This window comes from Sabethes cyaneus, chromosome 2 (genome assembly GCF_943734655.1).
Source record: "Sabethes cyaneus chromosome 2, idSabCyanKW18_F2, whole genome shotgun sequence".
Classification (NCBI taxonomy): domain Eukaryota; kingdom Metazoa; phylum Arthropoda; class Insecta; order Diptera; family Culicidae; genus Sabethes; species Sabethes cyaneus.
The window spans coordinates 155,785,042-155,800,300 of NC_071354.1; the positions used below are offsets into that span (position 1 = coordinate 155,785,042).

The 15,259-nt window shown below is 38.4% G+C and overlaps 1 protein-coding gene across 1 annotated transcript; it reads left to right on the plus strand.

The window, feature by feature from the left end:
* The first annotated feature begins 131 nt into the window (after positions 1-131).
* On the plus strand, positions 132-12,255 carry LOC128736231 (glutaminase liver isoform, mitochondrial). The gene is made up of 6 exons (XM_053830711.1): positions 132-160; positions 657-804; positions 906-994; positions 10,316-10,351; positions 10,493-10,589; positions 10,651-12,255. The coding sequence occupies exons 1-6, from the start codon at positions 132-134 to the stop codon at positions 12,253-12,255; spliced, it is 2,004 nt and encodes a 667-aa protein (XP_053686686.1).
* The last annotated feature ends 3,004 nt before the right edge of the window (positions 12,256-15,259 follow it).

The following is a 15,259-nucleotide window of genomic DNA, read 5'->3' on the forward strand; positions in this document are numbered from 1 at the left end:
CGAATATAAGTCATCGTTCTTCCAAATCGAGGATGTGAAGCTTTTATCCCGTGCTGCACGTGACACGATATCAAACATGTGTTCTACCCCGCCACTGTAGAATTCAAGCCTATCAAGCAGCATCTATCATAATGTGCTCACAGAGCCTATCGTCTGTGATGTAGGTACGTGTCTCTCAGTCCTCTCACTCTATTTTTACCGCCGGATAGAGAAGTTGACAACGAATCACTGGATCAGATAGGCAGTAAATGACTAAATTGGCGATTGATATCCTACCAATTGCTCTTGACAAGGATATAAGTGTTTTTAGAACAATAGATGCCTGAGGAGCTCGTTCTCGACTAACTGCTATAGTAGATTAGGATGACTATATTGTAAAATTAATTCAGTGTATTGCGATATCGAGTGTTATAGTAGGCACTGCGTTCCTAGAAAGGGAAATCGATTTTTCCTTTCGATAGAGTGATCAGAAAAGTGTGTAGGAAGATTTTTATACAAAAATCATTGTCGTGTTCGGGACGAAGCAGGGTTCGTGTTGTAAAAATGCATGGTGTAAAAATAAAATCAATCAACACGTCGGTGCAGTTTTTAGCGCAAACTTGTTGGAAAACAGTGCGGTTTCCATTTGGCACTGTTATTCATCTCAACCAATGCAGCCGTGATTGTTACCACACTCTCTCTTGGCATGCCAATGGACAGTGGGATAAAACTGTCAATTCTTGCCAAAACAAGCTGTTGCAAACTAATAGTGGCAAAATACAAGATTATCTCAAACATAAGGAAAACGCTGGATATTTGAAAAGGGTGAGTTTTTATCATTTGCCAAGTGGTTAAGTAAAACAGATTATAAAGATAGGCATTAGTCTGAAAGTTGTTTATTTATAATAATTATTTATATTTTCTAGATTGGCAGATCTTTGTCATCGAGTATCTACAGTCATAGGGCCGCATTTTATAGAGGACATCCTAATAACAAAGAGTCCATTGCACCAAGGTGAGCAAATGAAAATGGAAAGCCAAATCAAAGAATAGTTTCAGTATTTTCAATTCGTCACAGAATAAGCTATCATGAGGGTGTGTTGCGATGTGAAAATCAAATCCAGCATTACGTATCATACTGCGGGTTAGCATGCGTGTTTTGTTTGCAGAAGAGCTGGAAGCACTTGGAGATAAACGTTTATCATTCCACTGTTAAACTATGAGACATCGCATGAGAATCCACATTTTTAACTGCTAAAAGCTAATCTAGCATGGGAATATCATTTGATAACAGATTACACTAAATCTTAGCACAGATGTCACAAAATGCTAAATATCCCTCTACTGACGACGAAAGTTGTTTTATGAGCTCGATCATTGCACTTTAATTTTTGTATTTATATGCATATATTTTTTAAATTTTTAAGAAACAAATTGGCTAAATCGCTGGCAAATTTTTTAAAATTAATGTAAAGATGACCGTTCTATGGGCTGATGCTTATATTTTCCATTCAATAAAATAAGTTCAAAGACTGTTTTCATAATATGCATAATAATTTGTTTCCTTAAATAACCTTAAAATTATAAGCACTTATCGACATTGGCGGATCTAGCGTTCATTTGTAGGGGAGACTGTGATAGCCCCCGAAATTTTTTTTCGACCGTTTTATTTCGTCGGCATATTAAAATTAAATGCACAATTTTGCCTGGGATCTTATAACGGTGATGCAAATGTACATTATTCTGAAGTTTTTCTTACCTGTAGTTAGCACCCCAAGATACGTAGTCGTGACCTACGCGCATTCACTCCAAGTTGCGCTGCCCGAAGAGGAAAAGCTCAACGAATCCATTCTCGAGAACTGTTGGAAAAAGAGGGTGGCAAGCAGTGCCACTCGTCAGAAAAGCGAAAGATGCAGACATAAAGATGCATCGAACCTCAATCTACTGCGAGAAAAACAGCTGCCTGGAAGAACAGGAGTAAGCGGAATTGGAACAGCTGCATCATTCTCAGGAAACGCGAAGGTTCTAATCTGATCTAATCTAATCTCACACTAACGCAGCCAATTCTTGAAGGCATCCTGGAAAATGACCATGACTTGAATCAATCATTTTTCTTGTCAACGACCAGGCCAACTGTACTGCATGCACCGCAGGGAGAATTCCAATCATTTGGAACCAGAAATAATACCTAATTCCATTTAACTCTTTGAAATCAAGAGGAAGGAAGAAAGCGTGGACCTCCTGCACCAAACGCTTATTTCATATAGTTTATGATTTATTTACAGTCGCTGGAAGTATCTTTGCTTGTAAAGGTTAAGTGATACTCCAGACCCGCGGGGATGAACTAAAGGTATTTAGACCAGAAGCCAAGCTGCATTTGGCCAAGGATATAGCGCCTTATTTTGCTCTCTGAAAATAGGTTAGTCTACCAAAAATATTAGTTTAAATAATAGAATACTAGAAAATAAAGTGTGATTCAATGCTTGCCTGAAACTACAGTTGTAAGGTTAGGAACTGAGAACCACACGACCCCGCCCCTCCTAGCTTGGCTACTCAATTATATACAAATTGAAATATTTCCAGGTATGGCCACGTGAAGGCGCTAGGTAGGGGTTCTTGAGAAACGCGGAGGTTCTGCCACAAGAAGACACAAGAAATATATCTGGATAGCAATGGTAGTATATTGACGGACGATCGTGAGGCGAACGAAAGGTGGAAGTAGCTTTTCGATGAACACCTGAATGGTGCCCAGATGGAGAATCATGGCGGCGGGAAAGCAATCTCGACGGTGCGACAAACGTGCGAGAAGTGCCAGCCTCAACGATAAAAGCTGATCAATTGTCTGCACCGGCTGAACGTTGGAATTTTCGATACTGACTATCTTCCGATTAGTGGTATTTGCTCGATATACAAGATAGGCGACACGCTGCATTATTAGAACTATCGTGTGATCAATTTTCTCAATCTAGCCTACAAAGTTCTCTCCCAAATAATTTCCACCAACTATCAGCATGCTTTGTTGATGGGTGATTAATGGGTGAAAAAAATATTTACACGGCAGATGTCCCAAAAAAGCGGTGAATGCAGAGCTCCCACGCGTCATTTGTTCGTTGACTTCGAAGCTGCATGTGATACCATCGACCGAAAAAAGTTACGAAAGGAAACCATATACGAGAATGGCATCCCCGGGAAGCTGATCAGTCTGATTAAATTTACAATGGATACATAGGTAGGTACATAGTGCTGTGTTCGGATTTCGGGTGGATTGATAAGTTCATTCGAATCACATAGAGCGCTTGGTCAAGGTGATGGCCTCTCATGCCTGCAGTTCAATATAGCGCTATGAGGTGTTATGAAAGGAGTGAACTACAACAAGATCTTCAAAAAACCTAGTTAGTTCATCTAGTTTGCCGACAACAGGGACATCTGTACGGTGGCTGAACAGTAAACCAGACAAATCACGAGACAAATTCTCATTGGTGACGATTCACAATGGCACCAGCCGCAGCCGTGAAATTCGAAGGTGTGTTACCAGCGGAAGTGGAACCTTCCAGATGGCTTCAAGGCATGATACTGATCTAACAAGCCAGTCGTCATTCGAATCTCATCTGGAAGAGGCTGTTATGGTCGATGGGATCGTAGTGCTAGCCCCGCAATTGTCCTGCACTCTAACGGCTGGCTGCGAAGTCTGGCGAATAAAAACAGAAGTCAAGTTTCGAAAACGGAATGTAGCACCCAAACTTTACTTCAGTGAAAGTCGTGCTTACTATAGGCTTCATAAGCAAGTAATTGCGGTTGAATAGACCCGTACAAAGTGTACCCTGTACAAGAAGTTTGTTAGACCATTGTTCTCTATGGGCAAGAAACGTGAGTCGAGGAGTACCTGTCAGTGCTCGGAATTTTTGAGACATGAGTGCTAAGAACAATATTTTTGGCCGTGTACAGCAGAACGGGGTATGGCGGCGGAGAATAAATCATGAATACGCGCTATACGACGAGTCCAGCCTTGAAAAGGAGGCTAAAACTGGATGTAATTCTTACTACTAAACGAAATGTAACACCTAGGTTTTGTTTTGTGAGCTTTAATGTACGGAAGAATATGTTTCAGGTACTTCTGCTTGTACATTTTGGAATCCATAGTCTTGTTGATCACGGAAACCTAGTTTTTTGTCCATAAACTTTCTTGCAAATTTATCGGCAGAAATGAATTTGAACTTACTGGGGACATAACCTCGACTAATGGCTTTATGGAATCTTTGCCCTTCCGGGAAATTGGCCATCTGTTGTAACTTGAAAGTTCAACATGCAGCTTGAAAGTTCAACATACAACTTGAAAGTAGCTTATTCCGATAATGGTGTCTAAGGAAGGTTAACAAGCTTTTTTTTTGTGTGTGGATATTACACTACGACCAGCATTTTGATCTATTGTGATCTTATCCAGGTGTTGTTCCGCACTTCGTTGTTATTGCAGTATCGCTATAGAGTGAGCGAACTGCTTATTATCCGTGCTTAAAGTGTCGGTGTGTTTTCACCCTGTTTTCCCTCTACGCTTCTTACTGCTTTTCAACCAATCTAGCTCTAGAGCCAGGAAGTGCGAAGACTAGTTATAATTTGTCCTTGGACAAGAGGCTTCATTCGCACCTCGAGCAAGTATCATTCTTATAACCAGCCCCGGCTAAAGACTTCATGGTCGGTAAAGCAGAGTTCAGCACAGAGTGAGGGTGTGTATATGTGTATGTATGTGTTCCTTACTACTTATGCATTGCCAATCTCGTTCCTAGAGTCAGGAAGCGGAACAAGCTATAATTTGCCCTTGAACAAGAGGCTTCATTCGCACCTCAAAGCAAGTACCATTCTTATAACTTGCCCTGGCAAGAGGCTTTCATTGTTAGTAAATGCAGAATGCAGCAGGAAGGATGTGGAGGGGCCTGAGAATAAACCCATGCTAAAGTCACTTAACATCGAATGGTCTGATTCTACTAAGATTCGAACCCACGACCACTCGCTTGTCAAGGCAGACTCGGTAACCTTGCGGCTACAGGGCCCCCCATAAATTACAAGTTAACAAGCTTTATGTCTATGGATCTAAAGCTTGCTAATCAGTTTTACCTGCAATTAATCGAACTTCAAAGTTGCGTTGAGTTCGCTGTATATAGCGCTAAGCAGCTTCTAAAAAAAAGTTGGCAAAAGTTTATAAAACAACACTTTCAGTTCTATTTTTATACTTTTCTATTTTCTACCTCCGCCTCCTCCTAACTTTTGTAAAGGCGGTTCATACGATTAAGATGTACCATATAAAAAAAGCCTAATACTGACCACTGCTGGATTTGAACCCGAGCGTTCCTCGTTGCAAGCCTATCCTGATGTATTGCGCCATCTCTGACGCCGCTAGTGACATGAATTTTGCCGATGAGTTGTTCTTAAGTGTAAGTTCGTTTCGGGGCTGTGATAAATGAGAAATTAGCACATCGAGTAAAAACGATGCAAATCGCATATTCCAGCAACGGAGCAGTGGTATGCGTCTAAGTCACCGAAAAGAAGTACTCGAGTTCAAATCCCCGAGGTTTTGGTTGGTGGTGTGTGGTAGGTTACAATAAATTAATATTTATAAAAAAACAGTCGATTGTTAACCGAAATTAAAATGCCTTAGTTAATGAGAAATGTCATGAATCTACAAAACAGGAAGAAGTGGAAAAATATTCCCCAATCTTTTTTATTTTTAAAATTATTGGAGTTTCTTTTTGGGCTGAACAGTGGTCTATATAGCGACTTAAGTGAACTTTACAGTTCTGTTTACTTTGTATTTAAGTTACTAATTTACTTTGTATTCCCTTCGAAGTTTAATCATCAAATACGAACTTGAAAGTACGGTTAATTACTTAAAAATTAAGTTGAATAGAGTTCTATTCATGATCATTTCGTTGGCTGATTGAGCCAAAAAAAAAGCCTTTTATCGGAACTTTTGGTTACTTGGGGAAGCATTACTTTCTTCAATTCTGCAAACAAAATTTTCTCCCGCATCCGGTTTCTCAGATTGAGGCCGTTGCAGGAAACCTTTGTTGGCGAATATCAGTGCGGTTTGCGAGAGGGACGTTTCACGACGGATCAAATGTTCACCTTGCGACGAATCCTCCATAAATTCCGAGAATACAACTTGCAAACTCACCATTTGTTTCTAGACTTCAAGGCGGCGTACGATTTAGTTAAACGAAATGAGCTGTGGCAGATTATGCTTGGACATTGTTTTTCAACAAAGTACTACTCCTAATGGTTCAAAATCAAGCGTCAGGATAGCGAGTGAGACATCGGATTCGTTTGTGAAGTTAGATAGTTTGAAGCAAGGTGATGGACTATCGAATTTGTTGATTAACATTGTATTGGACCTTTGAAGTGGTTGCCAAATTTGTCTACCTTGGTACGTTAGTGACATATAACAACAATGTGAGTGATGGAGTGAAAAGGTGACTATCGGCTGCAAACAGCGCCTTCTACGGATTACGAAGCCAGCTGAGATCCTGTAGCCTGCAACTCCGTGCAAAACTCACCTTCTGTAAGGTGCCAATTCTCCCGGCGGTACTCTATGGTCACGAAGCGTGGACGTTGTATAAGAGCGACTGATGAGCTCTTGGCGTTTTGAGCGTAAGATCCTGCGATCAATTCTTGGCGGCAGGTTAGACGAAGGAATGTAGCGCAGACTCATGAATCATGAAATATACCAAGTGTACAAAGGTGCGGATATTGAGAAGTGACTGAAACACGACTGGCTACAATGGGCTGGCCACGTAGCAGGGATGCTGGATGAGAGACCAACGTAAACAATATTTAGTAGAGAACCCGACTCAGACCCCGTACCCGTTGGATGAGCACTGTTCACGTGGATGCTAGAACAGCGGGTGTTGGGCGCGACTAGAGAGCGGCAGCTCAAGACCCAGAAACGGGAAGGCGTCTCCTGAATTCGGCATGGATTCGTTAAGCGGATTGTCGTCGAAGAAAAAAGTACCTATGTAATGCTTGCTACGATTCTACCGATCGATAGAATGCCGCTAACGAAAATGTTTGAGAACGCTGCTTACGCTTACGGTTGGTTTAACCAATTTCAACGACTTCGCGATTTTAGCATCGGGCCACGTCGAATATTCGAAGTGGTTGTCAAAAATTAATTTTCGATTCGCGGCTTCCATGAAGTATAACTTTGAAACAAAATTAGTCGTGATGAACTGTTCAGCACTGAAAAGGAAACATTTGAAAACAAACTGTTGTCAAAATTTTCCAGATCCGACCACTAGGAGTGCAACAGTAAAATAAACAGTGCTTTTAGTCAGATATTAAATGAATCAAGCTTTATGCCACATTTTAGTTGAACGATAATTTTATTTCCATCGGCACATTATCGTGACATTACAGCTATCGTATCGCCCGCAGCGTATTAGTTCTATTGAAATTTTATTTTTATGCGTTCTTTAGAAGACCGGTTTCTCTGGCTTTTCCATGAGATAGAATGCGTCAGTCGCAAATTTTTCGCCTCATTCAATTTTATTAACGGCGACTGAAATTGGACCTAGACCAATCAAACCTAGCACCCTTCCTCTAGAAATTACTTACCACCATACGGCTCCATTCGTTACAATATAAATTACATTAAGGAGAAATGAGTCCTCATTGATTCAGTAAATTTCAAAAGCAGTTTTAACAAAAATTCTGCTCATGAAAATGTATTCTCTGTGTTCAGATTGGCAAAAAGAGTGCAGTGAATACATTTCTAAAAACAAAACTTTTGTTTTGGGCCCAAAAACTACTTCCGAAATTGGGCTTTCCGACGAAAAGTTAATGACTGCTCATTTCCCCTTAAAGAAATCTAACGTTATAAAAGGGGCTCGATACTTGCTGAGAAAATGAATTGAGTTTATTAGTTCACAAATATTAACTTTTCACAACTAAGTCGAATTGTATATGTAACAATGCTCTGTAAGCCTTATTGAAAAAGTTTACTTTTCGAGTGAAATTGTAACATTTCCTCAGTGGAGAAGCAGAAGACAAAACTAGACAATAAAAGGACGGGATTTAAATTTCCAATATCGGTCACCTTGTTTATTTACAATAAATTAGTGGATGACGTTTTTAACAAACATGTGGTCGTCGTTACCATCACATAGCAAAGGTAGAAAATTTACCATTCTAATTAACAATATACCCGAGCTGATGTCGAATGTAGCAAAATTTGCGAATTCTCTCTGAAAACCGATGATATCAAGATCGGCCGTTGCGCGATAATTAATTATCAAAACAATCTGTAAGGGTGTGACTGGCTTGGAGATATCGAGAGTATTATAAAAGGACACCGTTTACCGTGCAACCGGCCCAGTCTAACGATGTTCGAATCGAAGAGTGTTGTTTAAAAGCAAGCAATAGTGCGCGAATAGTGTTAACTGATTTGAGATATTATTAGTAGCATGGATGCTCTTACGGATGGCGAACACACCGATCAGGAGGATGAGTCTTCCAAAGCGCGCGACAATGGAATTCCACCGAAGCAGCGTGAAGCATTCGTTAAGCTTCTTGCTAATTTCATAAGGTGCGATTCGAAATACATTACTGAACTCGACAATTAGTAACCACATGAAAAAACAAACGTAGTGGAATTAGAATCTTGTTCTAAGAAGACTGCTTGTGAATATTTGGGCTAAATAAGTTATATTACATGATATGTCTTGACAATTAGAAGTCATGAACACGTGATATTGGGATTGTACAGTAAACGAACTATCGTTGTTTAGTTGCTCTTTACACGAGTAGTAAGTTGTAGTGCCGACGCTGGTTTCTATGTGTTTTTGGAAACTAATAATACTCAAAAAGTCATACGACAGCTTTTACACATATTGGCTAGTAGTGATGATAACAATAGTGACGAATGTGATTTAATCATTGTTGATTTCTGGGTATCAAACAAAATTGTCTCCTTAATGCACTGCGACAAAATGAGGCAAATGTTCCATTTAACCCATCTACCGCAAGCGCGCCTAATTCTGTGCATCGTTCCTAATTCTGCGCACCCCACATTTCAGCCAAAACTGCCAAATTATTACAAACTGCTATCTTCATTAACGCATCTTACGAAATATGTGTACAAGCGGTTCTTAATTTAAGATTGGTTTAGTTAATAATTTAAAAAATTTGTAGCGCAGAATTAGGAACCATGCACAGAATTACGCGCACTTACGGTACTTTCAGATAAGCGTGTTGAGATTAATACTTCCAATCTTTTCCAGTGCTTAAGATGGGGAGGACTTCTAAGACACTCAACAGTAGTTTATCATCATTCTAAAAACTGCTTCGCGATTTAAAAAAATTTCGATGTCTTTCTTCGACACATTTTGAATGATTAGCATACCATATCGCAGTAATGTCTAGAAAATTATTCCCGATCTGTTCGGCAAGCAATCCTTATGTGTTAGTAAATACTATGTAGAAGAGTACTGACGGCTGCCACTAATCACAAAGACACGAGGATTACACCGGCGCACTATATTATAGTAAATAGCCCCAGTATTGTGAGGTTGAGATTTTAGTGGAAAAGTTCTGTTTCATGTAATAGGCCAATTAAGTCGTTTTAGGTCAATTAAAAAACTAATCACATTAAAAATACATTTTGCCCATTCGAGTAGATACTGCACGTAAGCTTATACGCAGGTATTTTTCAAATAATTCAGTGGTTTTTGATACGCATTTAATGACTCATGTTTCCTCATTGAGAAGAAGAAGCTGTAAAAGTCAATAGGAGCGTAGCTTCGCCTCGCAGTTGTTCTGTACTCCCCAACAAACATTTTTGTTGAATAACAGCTTATCAAGCGCTTGTTTATTGGATATTAGCTGAATAATGGTTGAATAAACTGCTCTTCAAATAAAACTTCAAATAAACGCAACAGCTGTTTGCGAAGTCTATCGAATTAAAAACTGGAAGTCAAGTTCCAGGAAGTCAAGTTTATGTTAAGACCTACATAGTATGAAAGCTTTGCATGGCGTTCAGTGCCTCAGCAGAATCAGTTTTTTAGGAGTTTTTAAAAGTTTTTTAAGAGCTAAATTTAAAGAGATGCTAAAGAGATGATTCTTTCAATTTAATTGTACTGTTTATTTTCCCATGAGATGTAGGTATTTCGTTTTCGACTTTAATTTGACCAATTTAAAGTAACTGCCTATAGTTAATGCGCATGCATTTTTTCAATAAAAATTAAACTATTTTCAATAAGACAAGGCGCAATAATTTTTTGACGATTTAGATGTTTCTCAATGATAAATTAAGCATTATCTGATAATGTCAATTTATATTATCCCTCACAAGCTTTCACTCTAAGAGATATTTATCCATGGTTAAGATGTAAGTATTCCGCAGGGATGGAAAATGTGTTAATTACATAGATTAAAAATTAGACTTATTAATTTCTAAAATACTATTGTTTGCAGTTACCGAACTGCACATTTCAATCACAATTAACCTCGATCAACGTATTATTTTCAGACAACGGGATACCGACAAGAAGCAGACGGAAGAACTGCTCTTTGAAATGTTCAAAAATGAGGACACCGGACTGCTCAACATTGGAAAATTTTTAGCGGTAGTTTTGACCAAAAGAAATCTTTGTTTCAGTTAATCTTAACCGACTTTCTATCCCGTAGGCCCTCCGAACCACCGGAATTCGCCGTAACGATCCGCGCATAGGTGAAATGATGGAAAATTTGAAGAAAATTCACAAGCTGAACAACTACGATGGAGGTTCACCCCTAACGCAGCATCTTAACGCGGAAACGTTCAAAGCCGTAATAGCACCGAACATTGTGCTCATCGCACGTGCCTTTCGGCATCAGTTTGTTATTCCGGATTTTCACGGCTTCACCAAGGACATCGAGGACGTGTACTGGAAGTGTAAAAGCAATACCGATGGTAAGGTGGCAAGCTACATTCCGCAGCTGGCTCGGGTCAATCCTGATTACTGGGGAGTAAGCATATGCACGATCGATGGTCAAAGGTTTTCGATCGGTGATTCCACCGTTCCTTTCACGCTGCAAAGCTGCAGTAAACCACTTACTTATGCGATTGCTCTGGAGAAGTTGGGCTCGAATGTTGTTCATCAGTACGTTGGACAGGAACCAAGCGGAAGAAATTTCAACGAATTAGTTCTAGATCACAACAAAAAACCACATAACCCGATGATTAATGCCGGATCAATTTTAACTTGTTCGCTGTTGAAAACTCTAGTGCATCCGGAGATGACGTTGGCTGAGAAGTTTGATTTTACCCAGTCATGGTTCAGTCGTATGGCAGGTGGAGAACCTTTGGGTTTTAACAATGCAGTATTTTTATCGGAACGAGAAGCCGCTGATCGAAATTATGCGTTGGGATTTTACATGCGTGAGCATAAGTGTTATCCTGAAAAAGCAAACTTAAGAGAGTGTATGGATTTTTACTTCCAATGTTGCTCGATGGAAGCGAACTGTGAAACACTTTCGATAGTAGCTTCTACGCTGGCCAACGGAGGTATTTGTCCATTGACGGAAGAGAAAGTTCTGCAATCAGAAAATGTTCGGGATGTCCTGTCGCTAATGCACTCCTGTGGAATGTATGATTTTTCAGGACAGTTTGCCTTCAAAGTTGGACTACCGGCCAAATCGGGAGTTAGCGGCGGTGTAATGTTGGTAATACCGAATGTTATGGGAATATTCATGTGGTCTCCACCACTGGACCCCCTTGGAAACAGTTGCAGAGGCGTACAGTTTTGTGAGGAGCTTGTGAACATATTTAACTTTCATCTATACGATAATTTGAAGCACGACTCAAACAAAAAGGACCCTCGCCGACATCGTTATGAAACCAAAGGCTTATCGGTAGTTAATCTACTTTTTTCGGCTGCTAGTGGTGATGTGACTGCTTTACGGAGACACAAACTGTCCGGAATGGACATAACTCTGTCGGACTATGACGGTCGAACGGCACTGCATTTAGCGTGCTCTGAAGGACATCTGGAGTGCGTGAGGTTCCTACTGGAGCATTGTGGAGTGCCGCACGACGCTAAGGATCGCTGGGGAAATCGACCGGTTGATGAAGCTGAAACGTTTGGCCATGAAGATGTGGTGAGTTTTCTGAAAGAATGGGACGAAAAAGTGGAGTTGGTTAAAAAACTAGGCAACGATCCGGGCTATAATTCCGACCAGGATAGTCTGAAAAGTGATTCTTCAGGTTCGGAAAAGAGCAAATCGAAGCACCCAACAGAGATTCTTAAGTAATTTTTTAGGCTCACAACGATGTAACTTTGTTTTTTTGCCAAGAAGTTTACTTTATTACACCTTTATTGTTAAGGGTGATTTAAAACAGTTTGAAAAAATTCACTTCAATTTAACTCGTTCAGTATCAGGCGTTTTCCGGTGACGTTTTTTGTAACATGTCCTATGTTATTGTTGATACATCGATTGTTTTATAATATACCTTAATAGCTCAATCTCAATCTCAATCAATATCTTCTATTCAGTGTTCTCAGCAAAGTGAAACAAAACAAGTTCATGTTGCGTTATTAAGACGCTGGCACCGAATGGATTAATATTTACTTTTAAATTAAGACTGTCGTTAATTATATAAGGACAATAAACAATAATTGTACAGAATAGTAAAAACAATTATAGTTCAATCTCGGTTAGTCTTGTTAGTTTAATTTCTCTTTTAATTTTAAAATTAGAGATTCTGCAATACAATGAGGTAGATTGGCATGATCGAGTTGTAGCTATGAAATATAATTTATTCAAAACAAAACTAAAATAGCCCGCCATGAAAATATACATAAGTAGTTTTACTCTGCTAAGAGTAAATACAATATTTAGAATCAATACAAATGATCGAAGTAATGAGACAATAATCGTAACGAATAACTGAAACAATAAACTAAACAGTCTATTAAATGTAACAATGTATGCACCAAATATTTTTCAATTACAGAAGTATATGTCACTTAGATACGGAACTTTTCTACATGTCCTTCAATGCAATTGAAAAGGATCCGCCTAAACTCAAAATAGATTTACGTTTCGGTTGAAAATGAATTATTTTGTTCTGCATTCATTATTCTATAGTCTTTCTTGATCTGCAAAGCGCAATCGGTATTGTTGCTTATGAAATTCGAAAGTATTTTCGTTAATTAGATCTTTTGATTGGCGCAAAATTCCTCAAAACAAAATGGGCTAAAATGCTCAGAATTAGCAGGTTTAACTCAGAAAAGCTAAACTTATAAATTTTTATTTTACTTCCTGGTGAATGACCAATTGGTTAAAACCACATTAAAAAAATAATAAAATAATATTTTACTTCCATAAAGCGATTTTGTGTTATGAATGCCATACATGTACACGAAAATTATTCCTTTCCTCATTTCAAGAAAAACAATCACATGAAAACCTGTACATGAAAATGATTTGGTGCAAAATCTGTGCAAATTGTGTCAATTATATGAATACCTAGCTGAATTGGAATGTGTGTCGTGAAAACTATAATTATTGTAATCAAAAGCTGTAAAGTGTTGATCACTCAAATAAAATGTTACTGAAAGCTGCACACCTTCTGCAATCTCTATGCACAATCATTACGCACTGGTGAGTCAAATTTCCTGATTAGTTTCAGTAATTATAATTGTTTGTGTACCTTCAGAGTCTGCGTCCAACACCACCTCCATTTAATTCGATCTAATGGGGTCGCCTTATTATTTATGGATAAGAGAAAACAACAGCTGAATTATTCATTTGGAGGAAAAGTGTTAATGATTTTTTTTTATTTTATTTGCTAGTAGTGTAATGCATTGCATACTAAGTCTTGTTAAGATATAATATTTTATGTTTTATGAGCGTGTTCATTCAAAAGTAGAATTATTTTAACACATTCTGCCGTGTGGTAAGACAAGTGATTCATGACTTCCGGTACTAAAATCAACATATAAAATTTTAATAGTCTTCAAGTCAGCACTTGTGAACACACAATATGAAATAGAATAGTTACTCTTAAGTACTTTATGTAATCAAATATTCAAAATCTTTGATTGATTTACTTTTTGCCACAATTACGACCTCGAGATGCTTTCAAAACGCGTAACATTTAAATATAGTCCGGATCCAACTGTATTTAGTATTTGTATTTCCAACTGTATATTCAAACACGCACAAAAGATATGTAGGGGAAGACTGTCCAAAACGCACCGGGGGGATAGAATGGCCCATGTTATTAATTGTTTAATAACGCGGAAACTATTTGGTAAAATTATGAATGTGCATTTTATTTTGGTGTAAAACAAGCTAATTCATAATTGCGTAGAATGTAACAGCATCAAACATAACCACATCCAATAAAATCAAGCGATTATCCGTGATCTCATTTCACATGTAAGAAACCACGGTTTTCTCTAAGCTTTTACCACTAGTCGGTATGCAAATTTCATAATAAATACAGTCTATCTAATTGGTATACTGTCATACTCGATGATTCATCACAAAAACGGCATTAACTAGGCATGTTTTTCACATATATTGCAAACAACTTCAAAATTCAAAACTGGGGTAGAATGCATCACAGCTGGATCGAACAGTTATAAAATATTTTTAATTTGCAGTACATCTTTTGTTTCGAATTATTTATTAAAAATGTACCAATATTATGTATTGTATAGGACTTAGAATTTACCTTAAATTTGTTTGTATATAACAAACGCTATAACGAACGCTTCCGCCATTTCGGCAGCCTAGTTTTAGGAGTTTATACATCACGTGATTGAATGTAAATTTTTTGGTTGCGTTTAACGCATAGCTGGGCAAACTTGGTGCGTTTTGTCCACGGGCTTTGGCGTTCTGCCTTACATAATGATTTTGACTCTTGCCAAAAATCGTCAAAAATAACAAAAAATACTGGTTTTTGTTAGAAAATTTCACCAGGAGTAAGTATAAAAAAGATCCCAAAGTCTTCTAGAAGTTGAAAAACGTGGAACAAACACGCCGTTGCTCTGCAAAATGATGTTTTGCTTAAGCGGTGCATTCTGCACCACTTTACCCTACACGAAAATTTAACATTATGTGTTGACAAACGCAAAGAGCACAATGATAAATTTTCATGAGCATATCTTTTGTTTTGAGCATAAAAACTGCTTTTGAAATCTCAGAAATCAATGACGCGTATTTGAAACTTAAGGTACGGGTCAATGTCTTTTTTTAGTGAGGAAAAGCTCTATGCCCGGCACACTAATGATGATATTCATCATGA